Consider the following 26,379-nt stretch of genomic DNA (forward strand, 5'->3'; position numbering starts at 1 on the left):
CATCATCAGTCGACGTGCAAGACGAGCAGAGGGTAAGAACGAGAAAAGAAGAGGGCGAGATCACTTCTATTTCTCATGTTTTCGCGACGCCTTGCTTACCAAGGGGAAAAGAAACGGGTGCACCTCATTCACGGGAGATCAGTGTCGGCGGCATGCTCGGCGACCAGTGCTTGCACCAAACACAGCCGCAGACTCTGCAGGAGGTAAGCGCATGAGAGTGAAGCAATGTCCCGAGAAAAAGAACGGGCGAGATAAAAAAGGGCGCGTTACTTTCGGCGCAGCTCCAGCTTTGTCCGTATGCCTTTGTCAGTGGCAATCCAGATAAATATTTCCGCTAGTCTTTCATAATGAGAAGATGAAGGAAGAGGAGCGAAAGAAGAAAATGGGCAGGATGCAATGACTAAGCCCGCGGGGGCAGTTGATGGGAAGCCCTTGGGCTCAATCCCCACGGCGAAGTAAACCGCAACGTCGCCGGCCTTTGAAACCCCGGAAGTCTAGCCGAGAGCACGGACGCTTCTGATTGGTTGCAGTGTGAGCCACGTGTCCAGGAGCGAAGCGTCTTGGTGTTCTGTGACGCAGGCGGCGTGAAATGAGGAAGGGGGGCGAGAGCGGGAAAGAAGCGAGGGCATTAGAGCGGGGAACGTGTTTATTCTTTCGACCACAAACATTATTATGTAGATAAAACATGCTTGGCTCTCGCTGGCACCCTAACTCAATGGAAAATGCAAGCTTGTTGCTCCTGTTCATTGAGGTTATTTTAGCTGGACGTTATCTACGAAATTGCTTTTCGAAGCAAAGTTGTCTTAAGCGGGAAAACAAAGGCGACATAATAAGTGCGTCCGACATACAGTCGCTGATGCAACAGAAAATGAGTTAAGAATTCTCCCTCAGTTCAATGAAGGGCAGTGACGTTAAGAACAGGGAGGTTTCGAACATTGAAGATACGTTAACGTGTACGAGAATCGAAGAGTGTTTGTATAACGTAAATGGCTATTTATAATTGTAGCAGATGATGAAATTGCCGACTTGTACTTTTCTGTGCGCGGTGAAAAAGAGTAGAGATATAAATGATAATATATGAAGACACGGTTTCATTAATAAGCTTAAGGCGAGCAGATAGTAAATTTTTCTCTAGTGTTTGTTTTTGAAGTATTAGAAGAAACACCAGCTCTCTAGCTCTTATAAATGATAGGTTCTCTATCTATTATTAAATAAACAATTCGATAATTGAAAGTGACGTCATTCAAGTATCTGGGCGTAATACTCTCTTCATATCTAAGCTGGACTGCACACATAGAGTATACTACTAATAAGGCTCTCAAGAAAATCGGCCTCCCTAAACATCGCTTGCATTTTAATAATAGGCACACAAGACTGCGCTCTTACAATTCATTGATTCGGCCATCCCTAGAATACCCTTCAACCATATGGCATCCTCACCTAATCGGTCTTACTAACATGCTCGAAATGGTGCAGAATAAAGCGGCTAGGTTCATCTCATCATCCTACTCACGTTACATAAGTGTTTCTTTACTAAAAGCAGACCTTTGCCTAACCACACTTGCCACGCGCACGCGACATACTCGACTCTCGTTATTTCACTCACTTTATCACAGCAACTCATCCTTCGCCCAGTCTCATATCTTTCCAGCCCCTCATACTTCAACCAGCCTGGATCATGCACACAAGGTGGCCCTCATTCTTGCCAGGACCGAGAAGCTTTAATATTCGCCATTATCATTTGCATAATCGAGTGGAATACTTTTCCATCTAACATTGCTGAAATAACAGATCCTTCCATATTTAACTCGATGCTTCAGGGCTATTTGCATAGTGAATAACATGGCTGACCTGTGTCTGATTGCCCTCTTTTCTTCTGCTGTTTTTGCTCCAGATACATAGTCAGTGTTCCTCGATGTAATTTCCATAGGTGTTTTCATCATTATTAAAAATTGTACTAATGAATATGTATTCGATAATGTTGGTGAACGTATTTGACTTGATGCTGTGATTCCATTTACTCGCTGTTTCCTATTGATTGTTTTCTTTTTTGGTATTTTGTTCTCTGATTACGTTGTTTGAAATGTATGTATTCACTTAGATTCCCCCCCCCCTATGTAATGCCCAATTGGGCATTTAGGGTATTGGAATAAATAAATAAATAAATAAAATACTAATTATATTATCAATATAAATTCAGGCTTAAGACAGACAGACGGTACGATGAAAGGTCACCGGAATGGTGACCTTTCCTCGCATCGGACCGCCACCATTCCAGCTGCCGCACCCCCGCGTCGGACGTCGCATCGGATGCAAAATCGTACCGTCTGTCTCGGCCTTTACTCCCGAAATGGAGGTTCAGGCGGCGGTACTAGATGGCGCAGTGCGTCCACGATGAAGCGTGAAAACGAAACCCATCGGAACGCATGTCTTAAATATGACGCGTTTGGCTAGTGGCCATGCATCATCACTGCGGAATCAGGGCATCGACGAAGCCTATATAAACATAATGGAAGAAATCTACAGCGGATCCACAGCCACTATAGCCCTTCATAAAGAAAGCGACAGAATCCCAATAAAGAAGGGCGTACGGCAAGGAGACACGATTTCTCCAATTCTATTCACCGCGTGTTTACAGGAGGTTTTCAGGGCCCTAGATTGGGAAGAATTAGGGATAAGAGTTAAAGGAGAGTATCTCAGTAACCTGCGATTCGCTGATGACATTGCATTGATGGGTATCACGGGAGACGAATTACAGCTCATGATTACTGAACTGGATACGGAAAGTAGAAGAGTAGTTCAGAAAATTAATATGCATAAAACTAAAATAATGTGGAACAATCTTGGCAGAGAACAGCGCTTTGCGATAGGTGGCGAGACACTGGAAGTTGTAAAGGAGTACGTCTACTTAGGACAGGTAGTAACCGCGGAGCCGAACCATGAGAGTGAAATAACTGGAAGAATAACGGTGGGATGGGGCTCATTCGGCAAGCATTATCAAATCACGAATGGTAGTCTACCACTATCTCTCAAGAGGAAGGTATATAACAGCTGCACTTTACCGGTACTTACCTACGGAGCAGAAACCTGGACACTTACAAAGAGGGTTCAACTTAAATTGAGGACAACGCAGCGAGCGATGGAAAGGAAAATGATAGGTGTAACCTTAAGAGACAGGAAGAGAGCAGAGTGGGTCAGGGAACAAACGGGGGTTAAGGACATCATAGCTGAAATCAAGAAGAAGAAATGGATATGGGCCGGGCACGTAACACGTCGGCAGGATAACCGGGGGTCATTAAGGGTAACTGACTGGATTCCAAGAGATGGCAAATGCGTGAGGGGGAGAGAGAAAATTAGGTGGGTAGATGAGATTAAGAAGTTTGTAGGTATAACGTGGCAGGAAGCACAGGACCGGGTTGATTGGCGGTACATGGGAGAGGCCTTTGCCCTGCAGTGGGCGTAGACAGGCTGATGATGATGATGCATCATGTCCTTACATTGCTTGAGTGTGAGTCGCATATCCGTTGACAGTCTTCTCAAGATCGCTTGTGCCGGAATATTGAAAAAGGAATACGTCTGCATGGATGCCAGCCATTATAGACAACAGAAGAAGGAATGAAAATTCATTGAACAACGGGTGTCGCTGGAGCCAACGTTTCGAGTGGGCTTGGCTTTTCTTCAGGGAGGCATCTGCCTACAGCGGTGTATCCAAGGAGAGGGACACCGCGCACGTGTCGCTCCCGAAATTTATTTCTGCCACGGGGCACAGACAACGAAATCACCTTCGACTAAACTTGCCGGTCCGGCTTCCACATCAGATGAAGGACGTGCCCCCACCGAAGCACATTTTTGCCTACACAAATGTCTGCTTACCTTAGCGCATGTCGGTGTATACTTTGTACACTAAAAGGGAAAATACTTTCTTTGTACGCAAAACATTTGAGAACAGAAGTCAGATAGGACAGAGCGCACACCTAAACCAGTTTACTGCTCAGATGGCGCGAAAATATATAAGATCTCGAGGGCGAGGAGATGACACACAAAGAAAGGGATAGTGACGCTGCGCGTGCAAGAACATCTTATTGACATCTTAAAATAATATCATCATCATGAAATCATATCAATCATCAATCATCAGCCAAGCTATGACGGCGAGTTAGCATCAACGCTGCGTAGTGCGCGTATTGCTCTATGGATACTTCAGTGAGTACTTCACTAATTCGCAAAATCATGAATTATTTATTGCGCTGTGGGCACTTCGCAACTGTACATGCAGCAGACATGGATTATAAGAGAATTTGAAAAGCCGCCACGGTGGTCTAGTGGTTATGGCGCTCGACTGCTGACCCGAAGGTCGCGGGATCGAATCCCGGTTGCGGCGGCTGCATTTTCGATGGAGGCGAAAATGTTTGAGGCCCGTGTACTTAGATTTAGGTGCACGTTAAAGAAACCCAGGTGGTCGAAATTTCCGGAGTCCTCCACTACGGCGTCTCTCATAATCATATCGTGGTTTTGGGACGTTAAACCCCAAATATTATTATTAAGAGAATTTGAAACGGCCAATGCTACGCACACAGCCGTTGCATTCCTCGCGGCACGGGTGAGGTGTCCACTGAAAAGCGAAGCCTCGCGATCGAATTCGAAGACAGTGCGAATGGGGCCCGATTACGCTATCGCGTTCTACTCGTGAATGCGTAGCTCAAGCGTAGTCCAAGCTTTTCGATTATACATAGAGGAAGTTATGCATATATATTTACTCAAGTGCGCACCTACACAACCGAGCTGCAGCAAAATGTCGCTAAACTCGGCTTTTAAACGTGTTCAGTGAGGCTGTCTAGGACTAATAAGGCTCGTCGCAGCATTGCTATTATTGATCCAGCGAGTGTTACTTGGAGGCACCTATTGAAGTCACTGCAGCTTGAAGCAGAGAATGAATTATATGATCTCTATTGCTTTTGTGCACGTTACTAACGTTTGTGGTCGAAAGAGCGCCGCCTTTTAAATCGGAGATCCCTCGATCTAGCAGCACTTCCACAGTAGGCGAGCTTCATCGCTCAACAATTACGAGTGCTGATCAGATTGGTGCGCCGTCCCCTCCCACCCAGAAAGACACGGCCAGATGGGTGGCGAATGTTTGTCGTGCCTCACCGAGGTATTTCTTATCAGCGGCTATCACCACACGTGTGGAACCTTTCCGGACGATACCGCGAGAAAAAAAATAACGTGGGCAGATTCAAGATAGAACTGCTTGATAGGCGGATGTAGAGTTTGCCTTTGCTCGTGAAACCAGGACAAACAATAGTGGCGAGGCGATAGCCGTTACCTTCTGCCTCGTAAGCGTGATTCTGAACCAGCTTTTGAGAGATTGCGAAGCGCACATGTGTTCGTTTCCCATCTTGCCTTGGGGTTTCCGAGAGCGGAGATAACGTAAGAATATGACGTGTGGCGCTAATAAGACGCAGTGTGTGGTCCGACTTCGCCTCATTCACGTGAACTATCGCGCGAGGAAAAATGTGATAAGGAAGTGCGTTGTCAATGTTTGTGATGATGTGCAGCTGTCGCAGTACTAGGAAAAACTTGCAGAGTTTTTACGTGAACGTGATATTTGCTGAAACCTGTCTCGCGAAAGTGACGCAGACACAGAACCAGCAATTTCCGCTTTGAGATAGCGCTCAAATAGTGCCCAGTACAAACATGTGTCAGTTTTCGCATCTGCCCGCCACCGTAACACATACAGTTGGTCGTTGTTCTTGTTCACCTTATTTCAACAATGTGGTTCTAGGACAAGTGTCAAACCAACTAACCCCAAGAAATGTACTCTAGGACATTTTAATCAGCATGAGAAGTATTGTATTTAGCTGCGACTGCAATACGAGGGCCTTTTGTAGGCCTACCGAGTTGCCCCTGCGTTGTGTTATCCCACTGCACCAGTGGCCTAAAGTTGCCCCTGCGTTGTGTTATCCCACTGCACCAGTGGCCTAAACCGACACAGGAGTAACTCGCAGGGAAATCAGCAGTAACGGTATTCCTAATTTCATAACTGCGACTATCATTACTAGATCCACGCCACTCCAGCTGTTTCTGTAACTTAATCACTTCTCTCTACCAATTGACGTGTGATAAAACAAGACGCAATTTCAAAGGCTCATAACGTAACGATATATTAGCTAGGTCGACATGATGTTTTATTTATTTATTTATTTATTTATTTATTTATTTATTTATTTATTTATTTATTTATTTATTTATTTATACGATATAAGCAGGTGGTGGCACAAAAATACGGCGCCAGCTACTCCGCAACTGTTGAAGGGGTTGCGTATATAAATCACACTTACTTATAGAAAATTCTACCAGGAACCCCAGAACTTCAAAATTACGTTGGCACAAACAATCTATAATTTAAATAACACCGCGATACTGGAATATAAAGTCTTATAAATAGAAATAGTCATGTCATCCTATGAGATGTTTTTTAGGAAGCAGGTGGTGCATACTTTATTAAGATTATAATGTCACATAAGCCGATAACATAACAGTCAACACAACGTCAACACTCACATGTACACTTCAACATGTAAGTAAAACAAACATCAAGTGCTTTAGCAACGGCGCACAATGTCGGTGTGTTCAAGAAAATTTAGTGCTTTTAGAACACGTATCTGCAAGGCTCTTTTCGGCCACTGGCCGAAAAAAGTCTTTAAAACTGAGTGGTACACGGTCCAATAAAATTAATGTCATATGTGCCTATTTAAATCGGCGTTTTATGCATCCTTACGTGGCCAATCTAGAAGCAGGCGATATATATCTGCATCTACAAATGCCCATTTGCATGAAGCTTCAATTTGTCATGGTGGGAGGAATAGATTTCAAGGCACACTAAAGAAAAACAATGAATTGATTTAGATCGATAAATTCTGTTCTGAGAATTCTAATGTCATTAATTTCGCCATCATAGGTTTATTAATAGAGGAGAAAATCAAGTTCGAAGTTTCTTTTCTAAATTTCGCGCCGAAATCTCCCCGCGTGACATCACGAATTTCAAAGTGTATTTATCGTATTTTGGCGCCATTGTCTAAACAAAATTATCCCAAACATGGTGTGTTAAATCTATGACCCTCTCAGAGGACAATGTACTTCATTTTTACCGATTAGGGACTACGTAGTCCCTAATAGGCCACGTCAAAACATGTGACGTCACGGCAAATGGTGCGGAAACTTCTAGGTGGTGTCGCCAACATCATTTTGTTTTCGCGCGTTTTCTGGCTTACAAAGCGTCTTCTCGCAGCAAGCGTGGTGTTTTTGGCATGGTGAAAGAGTACTTTACTATTATGAGAAAAATCGTTTTGCTCTTTAGTGTCCCTTTAAGAAAAGCTGTTCTTGCGATCCCGTTGCAACATTTCATACTACTAATAAAGTGGCTTTCTAAAATGTCCTAATAGAAAGCTTGCACATAGCGTGAAATTTATTTTGTCGAACCACTTGCAGAAAGCTGAAATTCATTGGATTTCCTTGGTGCATTCAAAATATTCGAGGATCGCTACCTGACGGGGCAAATAAACTCAAAGGCGTCCAGGTGTTTCGTTCATTTTTTCACCATGCAGCGCTCTCTGGCAAAGTTAAAACCAACTTTGCCGGAGAGTCGGTGCATGTATTGTCATACAACTGTAACACATTACGCTATTGTTTGCTATTCGCCACGAGATCGGGCTATAGGTGGCAGCACCGTCGACGCGTTAGTGTGGATATGCGGTCGGCGGCGCGTACACAAATGTACGCAGCGGCGCTTTGCTGTAGGCGGGTTCATTCGAACGTGGGCAAACTAAAGCGTGTTGGCTGCATCTTAATTGTCATATATGCGCCCTCCATTCACACGTTAATGCACGAAGCTGGCCTAGCGTGCCTATTACGTGTGAGAGAAGCGTAACCTGCCAATCAATGAGGTGGGGGCTTTTGGTCACAGTCGTGTTTTGCACAACAAGCGTGCGCACAGGGGAGGGGGGGGGGGGAGCAGGGGGTCGTCTCTCTAGTCAACCAAGAGGGGGGGGGGCAAAATCTGCCTGATAGATTGACCCCCCCTAGTCACCTACAAGGGGGGTGGGGCGCAAAAACTGCCTCGTATATTGACTGAGTAGGAGGGAGGGGGCGCTGCGATGAACCATCGCCCTCCCCTTATGGGGAACCCTGCGCACGCCTATGTTTTGCACATGCTCGACGTTTTTTTCTTCTTTTATTTGTGCGTGTAAACTTGTGTTCTGCCTACACCACAATATAAATAGTGTTGCGCGAGTGAGCCCATTAAGTATTTACTTCTTGGTCTAGCGGCTAAAAAAAAAAGAGTTGTATTTCTGCGTAATTAGATGTGCACTGCGTAATTAGATGTAACACTTTGTGCCCTCTGCTTTTCTGTTTGCATGAAAACGTATGGCTTGAAGTCTTTTAAGCGCTAACCGGCCTTTGCAGACGTTAGTTCATGTTTGTGGTATCACAAGGGTTTTGAAATCGCCAACACTTTTGGAGACGGTGTCGCTAAAATTCTACATTCACACCTCAACATTTAGTACTTCTTTCGGTTAGGACGACGCCAAATGCACTATGTGATGTTCTTGACCGACAAAGTGGGACCCACATTGAAATGATTGTGACGAATGTTCGGTATGATGATTACACCTAATGTCATACCGACTCGTGCATGCACTCACTGGAGTGCATACAAGTCTGGGAAGACAAAATGCTTGTGTACATCGTATAATCATATGTACACGCATTTGATACTGTGCTAACGTAATGAAATGAGCTGCCCTCTGTGGACGGTGCAAGATGTACGCTCACATGCGATCACGATGTGGCAGCAGACGACACAAGGTGCCATCCACACCGTGGGGTTTTTCCCGCTCGCCGCTAGGTGCCGACTCTGTTCGATCTGGCGGCCAATAGTTGCACAAATCTTATACATGTCAGTTCAATCTGAAGTGGTTGCTCTCGTTTCCATTGCACTAATCGGGTAAACGTGATTTTTACTATCTGTTTCCGAGCTTTCATGCATATTTCAAACTATATTAGGGGCTCTAACATATGGCGACAGTAACTTGATTTTATTCCTAACGTCACGTTCACAACTATCCCAGTCTTTCGTTTATTGTAACATGATAGAGGGCTTTGATGTTACATGGTTCATGAGGTTTTATTGCTGTTTTATTTACGACATTTTTGCTGTGCTGCATAAGTGGTGGCACTTCAATTTAGCGCTATATAAGACATTCCACTGCATGTGCACCTGTTGCACATCTTTGTTTTTGGCTACTTGCGGGAATCCAGAGATTATAAATGCGAGAAGTTGCTGGTTAGATTGCAGCACTCTCTTGAGTTCATAAACAATATAGCAAATTAACCCCACACTATTGCCTAGGTAATGTTTGCTGGGGAAACGTTATAGTGAGGTTATTTTAGACAATAAACGTCATCACGGTCAAACAAAGGGAACGCTATCGTGCAACTCGTGCGCAGGGTGCGATGAAAATAGATGGCGAGAATTGTTGGTGGGCGCAGTCAGCAATAGCGTGACAATGGCAACCGGTGCTATAAAAACTCCCTAGGGTGCGCGAAACACTGATAACAACGACGCGTACCAAAACAACAATACATCGCGCGCAATGAGGAGGAAACGTTTACTTTCACCTAGCCAGGGACAATGACCGGATGAATGGTGGACAACTGATTAAGCATCGCCTATTATCTTCGCTTCCAAGATCAGCATTGTTGTCGCTGTGAGTCCCATGTGTGCCGAAAACGAAGAGCAAAATCGTTTTTGTAACGACGAATGCATTTTTCGTGCTTTGGGACCCGTGTTTGCCGCCATGATGCGAATTTCTTTCTTATTCTTTCATGTATTGTTTTCACGAATGTGAAAGTTATCTTGCAGAGGCAACTCTTCCTCTTGCAAGGTCAATGTCTCGCCACTTATGATTAGCTGTACGACACATAATCTTGTTGTTGTGGCAAGAGGACAGGCTGACAACCCTAATGCTTGTGTTGAACCTAAACATGAGAGTGCAGGACATCTGATGCGTTATACAGTACATTCCGCGGTATCATCGTATGGATAATTACTCAGAAATGATCCTCAGGAGTGAGTATCATGTTATGTGATGAGAGCTCGAAGTTTAGAACTGTTTCGGGGTAACTGCATCCGATTGAAAAATGTAAGCTCTAACGCAGGCGCGATGCAGCTCGTGCACGCCAACATTTGAATTTGCGTAAGTTCATCAAATGTCCTTTAAACAATACAGCACTCACAACTTATATATTGTAATCCTATGGGAAGCATATTTTACAGGAGGCGTGCATGAATTCGGACGAATATTCTTTCAATAAAGCTTCCAGAAAAAGCTTAGCAATTCATTTTAAAAGATGGAGGACGCTCAGCATCACCACTACGTGTGGAACGCGATAGCGTAATTGGGCTCCGTTCGCATCGCCCTCTCATTCGCTCACCAGGCTTTTCTCAATGGACTCCTCAACCGTGCCGACAAGGAAGGAACGTCTGTGCGCGTATCATTGGCCGTCCGAAAGTCTCACGGAACACATTTTCCAAGTACAGTGGCAAAGTGCCCATAATTCATCATTTTGCGAAGTAGCGAAGTACCCGCTACGCGTCCGTAAGGCGATACGCGCATCTACGCAGCTGCAGACTTTGTTGATTAGGTAGCTCATGACGATGATCATGATGACGAATAATTATGGCTGAGCGTTTTGTGATTGGTGGGCCAATAAGCAACCCAATTGATGCGATTTTACGCTTCTGCCACGCACTATTACATCTGTTAACGCGATTCCTCGCAATATATGTAGCCTGTATAGCGTTTCTTTATGAAGCAATTTGAAGTACTGACATAGCTATGTGGTAGAACACCTGAGAACCACGCGAAATCGCTTGGTTCGATTCCAGCTCAGACCGCACAGTTTATGTATGAAATGAACTGCTTCGCGTGGCCTTTAGAAAAATGCCATAACCGTTAGCTGGGAATGCAGACTATATCATCCGGATGCCACTGCGAGAACAAAACGAGAACATCCGGCAAACCATTCGAAAGTTTAATAAACGCTATGGCTTGCCCCCGAACCTTTTTTGCGCAGGACCGCATTACATTTTCATACGGTAGTTGCAGCCCTAAAATGTTACACAAATTATTTTTTCCTAGTTTTTCCTAATGTTAGTTCACAATATCACTGAAGCTGTAACCTGTGGCATGCTGAAGTTTTATTTGTCATTTCACATAGCGACGTTCCCAAGGAACACACAGGGCCCCATAAAATTTGCCTTGCGGCTCGGGTTATCGCGTCCTTCAAGAGATGGCGCCACGCTGCGTGTGGCGCAACAACGTGGCGTTGCGCCGTGGCAGCATACGCTAGGCATACTCTGTAGATAGAAAACTTGAAGGACGCTTGAGCTTCGCCTTCAAGAGTAGAACGCGTTAGCGTAATCGGGTCCCGTGCGCATCGCCTTCTGAACTGCTAGCCTGCTTCGGTTCTCGGTGCATGCCTCAACCGAGCCGCAAGGAAACGAACGTCTGGGCGCGTAACAATGACCATTTCAAACTATCCTAGAATGCCTACTGCAAGTGCAGTTGCGCAGTGCTCACTACGATATACCTCTTCATTCTGCGAATCAGCGAAGGGCCCACTATGCGTCCGTAAGGCAAGAGGCGATCCTACGCAGCTGCTCACTTTGTTGATGATTTTGCTGCTGATGATGATTAAATATGTCTGAGTGCTTTTTAATGCGTGGGCCTTTAAAACACCCACTCGTTGCGCAATTCACATGTTTTGGCGCCTGGAAAAATTCTACGCTTCTGCCCCGCAATATTACATGCGATGAGTTGAGTCCTCCCACTACAAGAAATTAATGTGGTGTTTTTTCTTTTTTTCTTCGAAGCTGTTTCAAGCAATGGCGTGGCTCTGTAGTAGAACACCTGCTTGCCACACAGAATGCCTGGGCTTGAATCTGACTCGACCCAAAAATGTCTACTATTTATTTTATTTGAATCTTTCTTAACTTTTCGGTCACGGAAAATATAATTATTTTTCCCTCACAACCGACGACGCCGAACCGAGGCCGACACCGGAATTTCTGCGAAACGAGCTCTTTAACGCCGTCGCGTTAAAATTTATCCCGCAGAGTTATAGGCAACAATGGCGTTGATCTGGACCAGTGCACGGTATGGTGTTCGAAAAAAATCCAGGACCGCGCGGGCATTGGACCCTGGCCTTCTGCGTGACAGTCGAACATTCTACCACAGTATAGTTCAGCAGTTGCGAGGTGCAGTTGCGTAGTGCCCACTACGCCACAATTTTTCCTTTTGCAAAGTGGCGAAGCATCCACGACGCGTCCGCAAGGTGCCAGGCGCACCTGCGCAGCTGCGCCCTTTGTAATGTGTAGGCAGCTCTAAAGCACCCACTCGTTGCGCAATTAACATGCTTTGACGCCTGGTGCGCTTCTACGATTCTGCCAAGCAATATCACATGCGTGAAGACGACGCCTCCGACCACATGACATAATGATAGCATTTTTTACGAAGCAGTTTCAAGCCCTAAGGTGACCCCGTGGAAAAACGCCTGAGTGTCACGCGCAAGGCTCAGGTTCGACTCTCACTTCAACCGAATTTTTTTTTTATTTTGCATCTACCTCGCATTTGCGCCCGCGGACAACGCCGATTTTTTGCTCACAATCAACGACACCGACATCGACAACAGAATTTCTGAGAAACGAGGTCTTTAACGCTATTGCGTTAATAAGAGCCAGGAGTCACACAATGCGAATTGCGCAATGAGGGGGGTGGTGTTAAAGCTTCCCACCCGTTACAAAAGGTTCAGCCATAAAAAATAGGCCGCGTATCTGCGTGCTTCGCTGCAAATGTCGTCTAAAGACGATAGAACAGGCGCTGCGTGAGATATGAACGCCATCTGGCAAAACTAATAAATGACGACATGTTGAGTGTAATGTAAGACGGAAATTTAACGTTTACTGGTCGTAAAACCCACAAATGAACCGAAAATTTAAAACAAATTCTGCGGTCTGAGACTTCAAAACTGCGCAATGAGTTATTCCGGATGCCGCATGGTGAAGGACGCCCGATAAATTTCGGATATACCTAGGATTTTAACGTGAACGCAGAGTACGCGGGTGTCTTCGCCTTCCTTCTTCACTGGATCGCTACCATGCGCCACGGCATGTACTGAACCCGTCAACTTGCCCTAAGTAAACAACTTGCAAGTTTGAAAACAATTCATGCGAGTAATGTTGGAATGCATGACTGCGCCGTACACGCGGACGGCTATAAATTAGTATGCAGGTACTGCGAACGCGTAATCACCACTGCAAGCTCCTTCCCATTTTCCTTTTCCTCGCTAGTCATTGCTTAATGAGAGAAAATAGTCGTTAACGTACTGTTGCAGTGAGAATAAGTTAAGTAAACACATATGCCAGGAATGTGAGATACGAAGTGAGCTTAATTGTAATGGAAGGTCTAGCGATGCACGTATATCCACGAGCAGAAAGAAACATGAAGTTACACACACAGCGCTGTCTGCGTATGTACGTTAGTTCCTTACTCCTGCTCGTATTTTTTACGCACAGCGTTACGCACAGCTGGTTCAGGCTTAACTAAAGGCTTAGTGCGTACAGGGTGCCATATTTGTGGATGCACAACGGAATGTAATCAATACCGTCCACGTGCATGCAAGTTCTGCGTGGACGTGTCGTGATAAAAACGCCGCAAGGAAAGAGCAGCTGACGGACAGACATGGTAATTACGAGGCTCCTACTGAAGCCAGAGCATAAACGCATTGGCTGTTTTGTGAATTTCAAGCAGCGTCAGTTCATCGGAAACACTATATCACGCTTGTTTGCCCGCCTACGATAAGGGTTTATCTGAAAGTAATAACGCATCTAAGGAGATAACACAAAAGAATAGCGCACAATTTGCCTCAAACAATGGGAACAATTGAAACTAAAGAGAAAACAGCAGATAAAAATGCATGCACGTAACACCAAGCAGGAACACGCGTGAACCCTTTGAGCCGTCGTAGAATGATCATCCCCTGAGACGCGATAGCGTTTTCATGTACGAATGCAACTGGCTGCTGCGACGTTTATCAAGAGAAAACGGTAAACAAAGCATGTCCTATATTTTCATTTCCTAGCCTATCTATACAGCGCGAAACGTTACAGAAAACAAGAGAAAGCGCGAGTTCTGTTTTACCCTTATATATAGTGCCCCTATCGGAAAAGAACGGCAGTCGTAGTTTCTTTTTAGGAGTGGTGCAGAAGGGCCACTGTTGGTAAGCCATTCAGATTGCATATGCTTTCAGTGAACGAGCACGCTTTGACTCTATAGGTCAGGGGTGCAGCTGTGGTTTATGGTTTCATCTAAATAATTTTAAACGAAATTTATTTGCCTCGAAATCAGGCAATATTAAATGTCCGGAATGCGATCCCATGGAAGTGTTTTTAATGAGCAGAAGCTGAAAGGCGCTTTTCATGGTGAGATAATATACACACCAGGTACTTAATCAGTAGCATGCATATATAGAAAGTTGTTCGTTTTATCAAGAGACGTCATTGTGGGATCGCCTCTCACTAGGGTGTTGTCTAACATAGAAAAGAACGACTTGTTTAAAAATTGTAGTTTTTCGATATCAAAATTATTAAATCCTGCTTTTCTTGGCCTCAATATTTTTTTAAGAGTCAATGCGCCTCGAAGCAAGGTATGAAGGCGGCGCGCCTGTGCAAATGAGGCGTACTTTTGATTACTTTTGATGCATATACAGGAACCGGAAATGAAGAAAAGAAAAGAAATAGAAGCATGAACATTAGAGAAGGCAAATTTCTTCCTCCTACGGGTATGTAAAAACAACGCAGTGAAAAGAAAAAGCAGTGTCCATCTCCGTACACCGTTGGGCATAGGCGTTACAGGTTTGGTGTTCGTTCACTGAAACGCCAAAGCACGCGCTACACAGCTTTAAGATGACAGGAAAAGCAAGAGGTGAAAAGAAAAACGTGGTAATGGGCAGTAATTATACATATTGGGCAGACTAGAACAGCTTAATTTATCCTGTTTGAATCACCGGGTATGTACCTTTATAAAACAGTTGTTCTTGTTAGGTACTGGCGGGTCGCTCGCAAATCGTCGTGACCTCATGTGTACATAACCACCAATTAGAGACTTATTTGATATGCATTCATTAACCTCACCTACATGCTTCGTCGTGGTTTACGCAACATCATTTAATCACCTTGTACATGTGCGGCCTCGTTTTGCCTTACGCTACACTTTGGCTAGCAATATTTTATCTCCGTAAAACTGGTAGCTTGCATGGCATGACGAAAATAAGACGTATTTAGCGTTGAGACCTGTCCTTCCAACGAACACCTAGGAGTGAACTCTCTTACGATTAAAAATATGCTCCTTTCAAGGTTTATGAGATTCTCCAAACGTTTTTCCAGCACCGTTGATACATCCTAAACTTATTCCGGCATGGTGTTAAACATTTCGACAAAGAGCTCTGTGTTTTTAAAGAGTTAAAATGTTTATATATTTAATGTACTCTCATTTATCGACTTGCAGGCACCATGAGAGGAACTCTTATTTTGGTATTCATCGCCAGCTTCGTTGCTTTATCAGGTGAGTGCAATGTGAAACATAAACAATCAGCGCCTTCCTTACATGAATACAGTAAACGTTTAATGACTGCTTTATTCAAGAGAAAATATATGATAATGCTGAACCGTCTGCAAGTCTTAAGTAAATATAGGAAACATATTAAAATTATGCCAAGCGATACCACCTTGCACTTTTACGAACCTTAGCTAATGACTCCAGAATGATTGGGACTTCGATTGGGATTATAGATTCTGGCTCACCCTGGTGACGCCATGTTCGCAGACATTTTATTATTTGCGTAATCAAAGCACAGCTGTTTATGGCTTGCGCAGCGGCGAATACTCGGCGTTTGTATGCAATAATAGTCGGTGTAACCACACCAAATAACTGACAATTCGTGGCAATTGTGTATGTAATAACAAAGAAATGCGACCCAAGTTAAGAGCGACTCAAGGAATCTAATAAAGTGCTGCATGATAACATCTTAGGATGGACAGCAATGTATTCCAAGGAATGCACAGATGAGAAAATATATATATATGCCCGTCATGTGGTCTGCTTGTGATTTAAAACACCCTAGTTTGCACCATTCAGAGAGTATCTTCTCTACACGGAGTAATTGCCATGGGTACACTATGCTTTCGCTTCCTTCGACGCTACGTGCCCGGCTCTTTCAGGTCACAACTGGCATGTATGTGTGCTAGTGCCATAACGAACTTGCATGAGAGAAGCGATCGCATAATTTCGATTCTTTCAAGAGGTATTTAAGTAGAATGCTAATCGAGTATGATTGCAGAATACTATTCTAAAGCGTTGCTTCTTTTAAAATTGCGCAGCAGTTAACCTGAGCTACACTTTACAGGGAACAGAATATATCGCATGTGTTTCGTAGACGGGATGTGTTACGCTGTTGTTAAAAATATGCACTTAATTTTGTAATGTGTCAGGTGCCAATCTCGCAGGTATAATTTACTACACAGTCTTCGTTAACACATATAACTTGTATTCCGTAGAAAGCGTCTATTTATTTGGATACTGCGTTTCTTACCAACCGTGCAAACGTCTAAGAAATCGCGCAAGTTTATTGGACGACGATTTAATGCTTAAGAAATGTATTGCAGTGCATTGACTCATTTACACAGTCCATTTTGTATCCTGTTTGTGCTTGCAAAGCTTGTATTTGCTATATTTGCCATTATCGACTCATACATGTGGGTGACAGGTTTGTTAAACAAGCATGGAACACATGCAATGCTGCCAGCATGGCAGTGTCGCCATGCTTGTTACATGATTAGAGTCCGAAAGCACGGCAGACAAAAATCTGTGGATTAGTCCTGCTATGGATACTAACACTACTATAAGTATAAGGAAGACCCCTGGATTCAAACAAATCTTGCAGAAAACGAAACTGCACAGCACATCCTTAAATTCTCGCATTCTCGAGCAAATGAAAAGATATAAAGCTAATATAGTGATCCCAATGAGGACCGCTGTGGAATGCGAAATAACACGCAATCACTATACGTTGCGTACACTCATGACAATAAACAATTTATTCGCCCAAAACCAAGCACAGCAGTTTGTTTGCTGTACCTGGGCTTACACATACCAACCCTATCTAAGTGAGACTACACAAGCATCAAGCGCGTTTTAGGGGCGAAGCTCCTTAAAGAGCCCCTCACCAGGCCACATAGCAATCTTTTAGTTAGACGCTGGAAGTTGTTGTGTGCCGAATGAAGAGCAGTATGCCGCAAGAATGTTTCAAATCGGTTCATTACGAGCTGAGAAAAACAATAATTTGTAGCGGCGCGAAACCATGATGCGAGGGGGCGAGTTTTCAAACCCTTGCCACTCGCCCCATGTGGCTTTAGCAAGCCAAATCCCTTCCCTGCCCTCTTCACCTGATACATACTCATGAACACGTCATGCGCATGCATGGTCACGTGCGCATGACATGCCCGAGCCAACCCGAGCACGCGAGCGGCGTTGCACGGCCGCTACCTTTTTTTTATGTAGCGGCCATGGGCGTTTAGTCGGCGTTCTCTGCGGCGTACTGCCTGTTTCTGCGGGACGGGCATGAATGTTGAGACATTTGTACGGGCACGAGAGTGGCGGTATCATGAGCCAGTGCCGCATTAACGTTTACTTGGACGCGGTAGAATAAGTGAGCATAATGAGTGCTCGAACGCGCCACAACATTACTTTCGTTTCCAGGGCTGGCGTCTGCTCGATGCGCTTACCGCGGGGACACGAACGCATGGGAAAGGCAGGCACATTAGCCCCGCATCTCGCTGCAGTTCACGATAAAAAAATGAAAAAGAGGCACACATTTCCTTTGTGTGTGTCATTATTTCTCTCAAGTTTTATTAATCTATTAAGCAACAAATTACACAAACTGCACATGTCGTGTCAAATAATTATCGCAGTGTCACGTGCTACTGTTGGCGATGTCAGACCACAGTCGTCTACGTAGAGGAGCGACGTCACAGCACTGCCATCGACGTAGGGACATTTTCTCATGTACGTCATCCCCTCATTCTCTAAAGCGCGCGCCCGCGAGAGGAAGGGCAAGCAGCGTTCACCTTGAAGTTTGACCCATTTCCGCGGCGCGTAGCGCTGCAAATTTTGGCAGACGTGATCGTGAACGCCCAGTGTATGCATTGCGCTCGTTAGCTCAAAATTGTCAAACCTGGTGAGGGGCCCTTTAAAGCGGCACCCGTTCGTCCCTCGTAGTCGTAGTGCGTAACCAGTCGTAACGCTAGTACCAGATCTTGACCTCCAAGGTGGTGCCGGTGGGAGATTTTTCCTGTGCGTTTTTGAACAATAAAAAATTCGCAGCGTGCGCGTTAACTAAAAGCCGAATTCTTCTGTCTCTCATTCCCCATTAGCAGCCATTGGCAAGTTCCAGTAGGAAACGTTAGTAGAAGTAGAAGTGTAAGTGTTAGCTAAAAGCCGACTTCTTCTGTCTCTCATTCCCATTAGCAGCCATTGCTTACCTCCAAGGTAGTGCCTGGTGAGATTTCTCCTGTGCGTGATTAAAGAATAAAAATTTCGTTCAAAACGCCGTTGATTGATGAAATAAACCAACGAAAGACGCCAGATGTTTTCTAAAAGCAAGACGAAAGAACGCCGGATGTTTCTAAAGCAAAACGAAAAGACGCCAGCTGCTTAACGAAAGACGCCAGATGTTTTCTAAAGCAATGGTTTTCTAAACAATGAAAATTCACAGCGTACATGTAAAATTAAAGTGAGCTGCAAGTCGTCATAACTCTCATCCAACCTTTAGTATAAACGCGCCCGATCTCACGTCGGTGATGATGTACTGGGCAGAATTCACGGAAGATTCACGGTTTACCGATGAACCTCCGCAGCTTCGCCCACTCATCATCATTCACTCCGTGGATATGCTGTGATTTTTATGATGAATGGAAATAGCGCAAAGAAAAAACAGTAGGACGAGACAAAGAAAGCTAGCAGACAAGCGCAAATCACCCAGCAGTCTATTCTTTTGTGCCTTTTTAGTCTTAAAATATAAAATAGGTAGGCTTCATATCCGCGTTAGGAGGCGAGGGTGCTTGGTAGGTATTGGATAAAATTTGGTAACTTCTACGTACCCCAAAACAGGCCATGAATATGTTTTGGCTCCCTGATTTAAGACAATGTTATAAAAATTACCTCGGCTTCCTGATACGCCAAAAGAACGACATGACTGTAAGGCACGCCATAGCAGGAGACTTTAGAATAATTTTGACCACTCGCGGTTATTTAGCTCGAACCAAGGCCTACGTACAGTGATGGTTTTGTATTTCGACTTGTCGAATTCGCATCCTTGAGCCTGGAAGCGGAGTATCTTATAAGACTATCACATGTTGCTGGGAATGAATCCTAATGCGCCAAATATACTAGTCGTGTAAGTAAGACAAAGCAAAATAATTCAGAATTCACTATATTCTTTGTGGTGAAGCTTTCATTTCAAAGTGGCAAATTAAATGCTGATTGGCACTAAAACTAACCGTGTCTTCCGGCATGATCTGCAGCATCAAGTGTCCGTCTCCGATGAAGATAATTCTTCTGAAGAAGTAGAAACGAGGAGTGACGTCGATTCACTCATCGATGAAGTTCACGCTATCTGCAATGCTTTGGCGACCACGGATTCTGAAGAGGCCGAAGAAGAGGTTTGTAAGCTTCACATTTTTTTCGAAATCAAAGTCCTCCTGACTACTGCATTTATACTGCTCATTTTTGCACAATCGTACGCGCAATTTAGCAGAAAGAAATCATCTCAGGTTGGCTGTGCTGAACTTTAATGTGGTTAGTACTGCCACCTCGCTATCATTGGGCAGGAGGCGGCGGGAGTACGCGGGGCTTCGAATTTTCGGGTCTGTGCGGAATCCCATGGTATGCAGCGCAACAATGTACTTATAAAAGTTTTCTACCCGACTTTTCGCCACCACCATATGCGTTGATGGGACGAGGCTAGTGTAAGTCGTATATTTATATTTCAGAATTTTGTAGCTCCTTTATACGACGACCCCGCGCTCCCTTATATGCCGACTGATTTGATGATACGGTGACGTGCACTGCTTGCGTCTCCTCCTGCTATATACAACGGCAACGCACAGCACCGGTGTGGCAATCAAGCTCCTATCCTGGGGTTCTTCACAGGCAACGAGTGTGGGGACGACACGAAGCCTTGACCAAAGCTTCAGAAGACATGCAAATTTGCAGTTTCATCTAACACACCATACCTAATACACCACATGAAATGGTATTATCTAACGGTGCCGTGCTAGACGGCAATACTTGAAGTTGTTTTCTCATGCAGATTGTTTCGCACATTCACGACTTTATTTAAATCAGAATTACATCAGCTCGCACATACAGTACACTTTTTATTCATTTTTTTTAAATTTTGAAAATGTTACATCATAAGATAATGCTACAGGTTGTAACATTTTCTTATGATGTCATTATACTACTTATTTTCTACATAACCTTTTTTGAGTTCTCAACTGCGTGGGATTAACTTACGCATCACTGTATGCTCCTTTTGAATTTTCGCGCCATTCATTCGTTGTTGACGTTGCGGCTCATGACAAAGTGTTTAGCTTTGAAAATTCTTGTAGAAGACATGAAAGCATCTGATTCATTGGGACAGCCTCTAACTGGTGCAATCGTTATTTGGTGCGAGAAGAGGAGTATGATAAGAAATTATAATGTTATGCGACTTACGAAACTGCGTGAACAATGTTTGTGTGCAGAGCTGCTCTTTTGAAGAAAGCAGAAATATATTTTTTACAAGTTCGCGTAAGCTGGCTACTAAGTTCGTGTAGCTCTCCTGCCATAATCAGAGGCGTCACTTTACAGCTCCTTCGTTTTCGTGTATTCGCCCTGCCATTTTCTCTAATGCAAGCGGATAGTCACACGCTGCCGAAAGCATGTTTGAGCTATTTGATTCTATGGTAAAAAACTTTTGCCGGGGCACATCTAGCATGCAAGAAGAAAACGTGCACAGATCAATGCAGAAGCAAATTTGATTTCGGCACTTTAGTGCCCTTCCAGGTATCTTGTTCACACAGACGAAACCACAGGAACCGCGATTAAACGCGTTCGAAGAATGACAACTTTCGTAAGTAACATAAAACCGGAAGGCGTCTGCTTGTGTTACAAATGTCTGCAGTAAACTATTCGCAACCATTGTAAACGAAGCTGGGGAAAATAAAATATTTCTGAGCAATGACAGCGGCTGCTGCAGTAATGGTGTGAATTTTTCTTTGCTTGAAGTTGCCAGTCAGGCCGCTCGACTAACAATTGTATTTCGATCGGTACCGCTCAGACTACCGTTGAATATCTTCTTCAGGTTTCTGTATGCCCCAGCGTAGCTTACTTGCAACTATGATCCAGGTTTTCCGACCAAAATAGGAGGAGATGTGACTCCGAGCTCAACACGTGAATAACCAAAACCAAAAATAACCTCGTAGATCCCTGGGCAATGCCTCTTCTGCGGAGAACCAGGTCCCTTGGACACAGAGTAGTGAGGCTCCAAACAAGCGCCACTAAAGCCTCTGATCCCTTGCCAATCCAACGATCGTAAGATGACAGCCTTGGCGAGTTCCTTTCTCGAAATTCAACTACGGTTTTTTTTTCACAAGTTCTTAGGAAACAGCCGGAGATCACCGCATCGCGAAGTAAGAAATCATATCCGAAGCTACATCCGCATATCAAAGATATTTGTTGTCTCTCTCTCTCTGCTAATATAACAGATGAGTAGGCTTCTTTCAAAAATGCAGACAACACTTAGTACCTGGTGCTTCAGCCCATTGCAGGTACATGGCAGAGAAAAAACTTCGAGGACGCTCGAGCTTCGCCTTGAAGAGTTACCGCGATGTTGTAATCTGGCCCCGTTCGCATAGGCTTCTTAATCGCTAGACTCACTTAGCTTCTCGGCGGACACTTCAACCGTTCCGCTAAGGAAGGTACGTCTGTGCGCGCAGCATCGGCCGTTTCAGACCATGATAGGATGCTTACTGCAAGTACAGCTGCGAAGTGCCCACTACGCAATAATTCTTCCTTTTGCTAATCGGCGAAGTACCCACTACGCGTCCGTAAGCAACGCACGCACCTGTGCATCCGCACACTTCGCTGATGCTGTTGGTGCTGCTGATTATGATTAATTATGCCTGAGCGCTTTGTAATGAGTGGGCCGGTATACCATCAACTCGTTGCGCAATTTACACGCCTTTACGCCTGATGTAATTCTACGCTTCTGTCAGGCAATATTACATATGTTAAGGAGACTCGTCGCAATAAATTTTTATTTACTTATTTATTCAAAATGCCTTACAGGTCCATTGAAGGGCATTGTGTAAGGGGGGCATTAGTATTTACAACACAACAGTAAAGAGAATTACAGACAAAAAGCAAATATAGGAGAAAAAAGGAAAAAAGAAACAAAACAAAGATTATAAGCAGCAAGGTGCAACAACGTCATACAATACTAGAGTGCAACGAAACCAGGTTATCACGGAAAGTTTCACGATTAGGATGGACACAATGTGATCTGGAAGACAGTTTCAATGTGCAATGGCTCTAGGTAGGGATGATGAGGCAAATGCCTGCGTGCGACCATGAATGCGCATGATACTACATGCGTTGTGGATGCGTCGGGATGTGCGCACAATAGAATGAAGTGGCAAACAGTGAAATTTGTTACTATGAATGCACCTGTGAACCAGATATAAAAGAGCAATGACGCGGCATTCTTCCTGTGACTGAAATGCAAGGTCTTGGATTATTATTACCCTTGAATGATAGTCGTAGGTGCCAGAGATGAATCTCGCTGCCCTATTCTGGACGGCTTCCAACATACGGACTAGGTAATCCTGATATGGTGACAACGTGGAACCATATGACATATGTGGTGACCATATGTGGTGACCATATGACATTCGTGTAAGGTTCCTTTCCGAAACATCTTCAAGCTTTGGCATGGCTCTGTTGTTGAACGCCTGCTTGTCACGGAGGAGACCTGTGTTTGAATCTCCCTAGAAGCGAAGATTTTTATTTATGAATTTGTTTGCATCTATCTCGGTTTTTTGCTCACGGAGAACACCGACCTTTCGCTCACAACCAAAGACGCCGATGCCGGAATTTCCGCGAAGCAAGCTCTTTAACGCTCTCGCGTTAAAATTATGACCTGGCAAGACTTTAATAAAGAACAGCTGGTCTGTTCCCTGTGTTAACGGAGCTAACAACGCATTTCATTTCTAATCTTTCCAGACAGAGGAGTATTTCTTCGACAAGATCTTCAAGCGTATGAGAGGATCTGTTAGCGGAGATCGGAATAGTACGGACCAGGGAAGAGGAAGAGGCCGAGGCAGAGGCAGAGGCCGCGGTTCTCGTACCTCTGACGGAGAAGGTGAAGGACGCAACTCATCAAAAGGTACCCACGATTCGCTCCATATATATTTTATTTGAAGCACCCAAAATTAGACAACAGATGGAATCCGAGGAGTGCCGTTGCAAATAAAAATAAGCTCACGCCTAATGCTAAGAAACAGGCTGGAAAACACTTACTTGTTCGCATGAATTTTCTACTCAACGCATTTTTAAAAGTTAGATCTTTGAGCTTCATTAGTGTTAAAGCAGCGTTTACATAAAATTCAGCGGCACGTGGCACACCTGCAAACGGTATAGCGTATCCCCGACGGGACGAAACCAGTGAAACAAAAAGAGACAAGGAGCGCTTGTTTCCTCGTTTCTTCCCATCCTGGTTTACCATTTGCAGTTATGATGGACCGCCAACAAGCCCAACATGCAACATTAGGTAGCAGGTTTAGGGAAAAAAAATCACGCCATCTCCGCTAAAGGGGACCATGAGGCGATGCGAAGCCGCTAGCGTTTCGGCATGTCGAGCCCGCGTTTCAGAGGGGAAGTGGAGAGGGGGAGGAGATAGGGAAGGGGAGAGGGGAGAGGAAGTTGAGAGGGAGAAAGCGGGAGCGGGGGAATGAGAGAGGGGGAATGTGGGAGAGGAGGTGTGTGGAGAGGGTTCGCGCATGCGCAGTAGGGGTTGTTACGCCGCACACCACCACCGGATTGAACCCCGCCATAAGATGCTTCGCATCTAAAAGTTGTCACCAGGCATGGACAGTCGTATCGTGAAAGTAACTTTTTACGCGTACTCATTAAACCTTGAGAACATAGCGACATGAACTGGCACGCCAGTTCTATATGCGTCAAGAACAGCCAGATTTATTTTAAGCTGAGCTACTCTCCGGGTAATTATACTGATTGGGTAGTGAGCAAATATCGAAGAAATGTATAGAAAACCCCGTAAAGTATTAATGTATTCTAGGTCCCAGAAAAGCAAGGAAAATACTTCCGCGATCGCTGCAGCAAGATTTAGTTGTAGTAAGCGAGTTGATTGCCTTTGTGTCAGTAGCATACCCAGATATTTCTTCCGGGGGGGGGGGGGGGGCTCTACCATGCTTTATGCATGATCGTGTGTGCGTTTCTACCTAAGCGTGTATGTATACACATGCAAACCTGAACAAATTAAGAATGAGATTTGAACTCCCTCACCCCCGTCCCCTCGCAGCTACGCCGGTGCTTTGTTTACGTATATACAGTTGTCGTCTTGGTGGTAAATCAATCTGGTGGATGCTGTTCAGTACCAAAGGCTTGAAAGTTGATTTTAAATACTTTGATTTATTCGGGTTCACAGTTGATAATGTAATATTACACCAAATAACAACAATGTTTTATCAATATAACACATTTTAGGATGATTGTCCAGTTTGTGGGATGAAAGCCGGAGTGAAAGCTGCGTAACACCACACATACGGTGAGATTGACTAACGCTTCAGGAATTGCACTATATTGTAATAATATACGACGGAAACAAGTTATAATTTTAAAGCGAACGCCATTTGCGGATATCTTCTTCCATGGAATAAATTCGAACTATTTCTCACACCATGGGGTCAACAAATTTCTATTTGCACTTTTGCAAACTCAAGCATATTATGAAAACTGAAACTGAATCACATTATCCTTGATGCCTCATTGTAAAACATCCGTAATTCTGCTGTGTTCTTCTGTTAAAGGACGGGGCTTCCTCAAGAAGTTGTTTGAGAAAAAGAAGGGAGCTGGTAATTCCTCTTCGGACGGCGACGGAGCATCCAAGAAGGAAGCCATCCTGAAAAAGCTTCTTGGGAAAAAGATGGGATCCGGAAGTGGCGACGCATCCAAGGGGGGCGATTTTCTGAAGAAGCTCATGGAGAAGAAGATGGGCTCCGGCACTAACAACTCATCGGACGCAAGCGACTTTCTGAAGAAGTACTTCGAAGGCAAAGGCGCATTGTACGCTGCTCAAGATGAGGAAATCGACGATGACGAAGTCCATCTGGAGGAATTCTGTGCTGTAGTATTTGAGAACGATGAAGAATGAGCCATCGTTGCGGAGGTTTTTACCCTGTGACTAGTAAAGCTTCCGCAATATCGAGCGATTATATGCTTCATGTTCAACTGAAAATAAAGAAAACAATCACTTCGACGGCGACATTAAAGAGGAGATTTACTTTTGATACATTTTAGCGGAATCGCTTTTACGGGCAAGCTGTATCTAGGTAGCTCTTGGCGGACCGCTGTCGCGGGGAGAACCACGCGTAGAACACCAATTTCCTGCGCCTCTCGCCACCGCCGATGCCTCTTTCACAAGTGTCGCGACACTCGGTGGCGGCACTTCCCACGGATCGTTGTGCCCCGTTGTCTTATGACTAAGAGATGGCGCTAACGCTGTTATCAGCAGGTGCCCTTTGAACTCGTTATGGGACGGACGCGCGTCCTTCGCTCGGAGGAGGAAGAGCGGTTATTAAAGTCTTTTAGCAAGTTACGGAAATACGGTAGGCAAATACGGTAAGGCGGTACGGTAACGCTCCTCCTTTCCCGCTCGTAGTGTTTAATCCGCTCCCAGCTCCAGTGACAGCGCGTCCCCCGAACGACAGGTTCCTCGTTAACAGTGCGTAGACTGACAGGCAACGATGAGGCGTGACAACGCTACAGTAACTTTTGAAAAAGCCTTTGTGGTGTTGGGGTGTAGATATTTTTTTAGTTGGGTAAAGAGGTGAAGAATGGGGGTAAGTGACGCAATAAGTGTCGCTCAGGCGAGGTCACCACAACCGCGAGACTTGGGGGGAATGGGGAGAAAAGTTCTCAC

The 26,379-nt window shown here is 44.6% G+C and overlaps 1 protein-coding gene across 1 annotated transcript; it reads left to right on the forward strand.

The window, feature by feature from the left end:
• The first annotated feature begins 152 nt into the window (after positions 1 to 152).
• LOC119385665 (protein qua-1) lies at positions 153 to 25,626 on the forward strand. Its single transcript, XM_037653064.1, has 4 exons — positions 153 to 203; positions 19,700 to 19,837; positions 23,442 to 23,604; positions 25,268 to 25,626. The coding sequence occupies exons 1-4, from the start codon at positions 153 to 155 to the stop codon at positions 25,609 to 25,611; spliced, it is 696 nt and encodes a 231-aa protein (XP_037508992.1). The 3' UTR covers positions 25,612 to 25,626.
• The last annotated feature ends 753 nt before the right edge of the window (positions 25,627 to 26,379 follow it).

Source organism: Rhipicephalus sanguineus, chromosome 3 (assembly GCF_013339695.2).
Source record: "Rhipicephalus sanguineus isolate Rsan-2018 chromosome 3, BIME_Rsan_1.4, whole genome shotgun sequence".
Taxonomy (NCBI): Eukaryota; Metazoa; Arthropoda; class Arachnida; order Ixodida; family Ixodidae; genus Rhipicephalus; species Rhipicephalus sanguineus.

Coding starts and splice junctions, on each gene's coding strand:
- LOC119385665 (XM_037653064.1), top strand. CDS start 153: ATGCTCGGCGACCAGTGCTTGCACCAAACACAGCCGCAGACTCTGCAG. Junction 19,838..23,441: donor CTGAAGAGGCCGAAGAAGAG/GTTTGTAAGCTT, acceptor TAATCTTTCCAG/ACAGAGGAGTATTTCTTCGA. Junction 23,605..25,267: donor AGGACGCAACTCATCAAAAG/GTACCCACGATT, acceptor CTTCTGTTAAAG/GACGGGGCTTCCTCAAGAAG.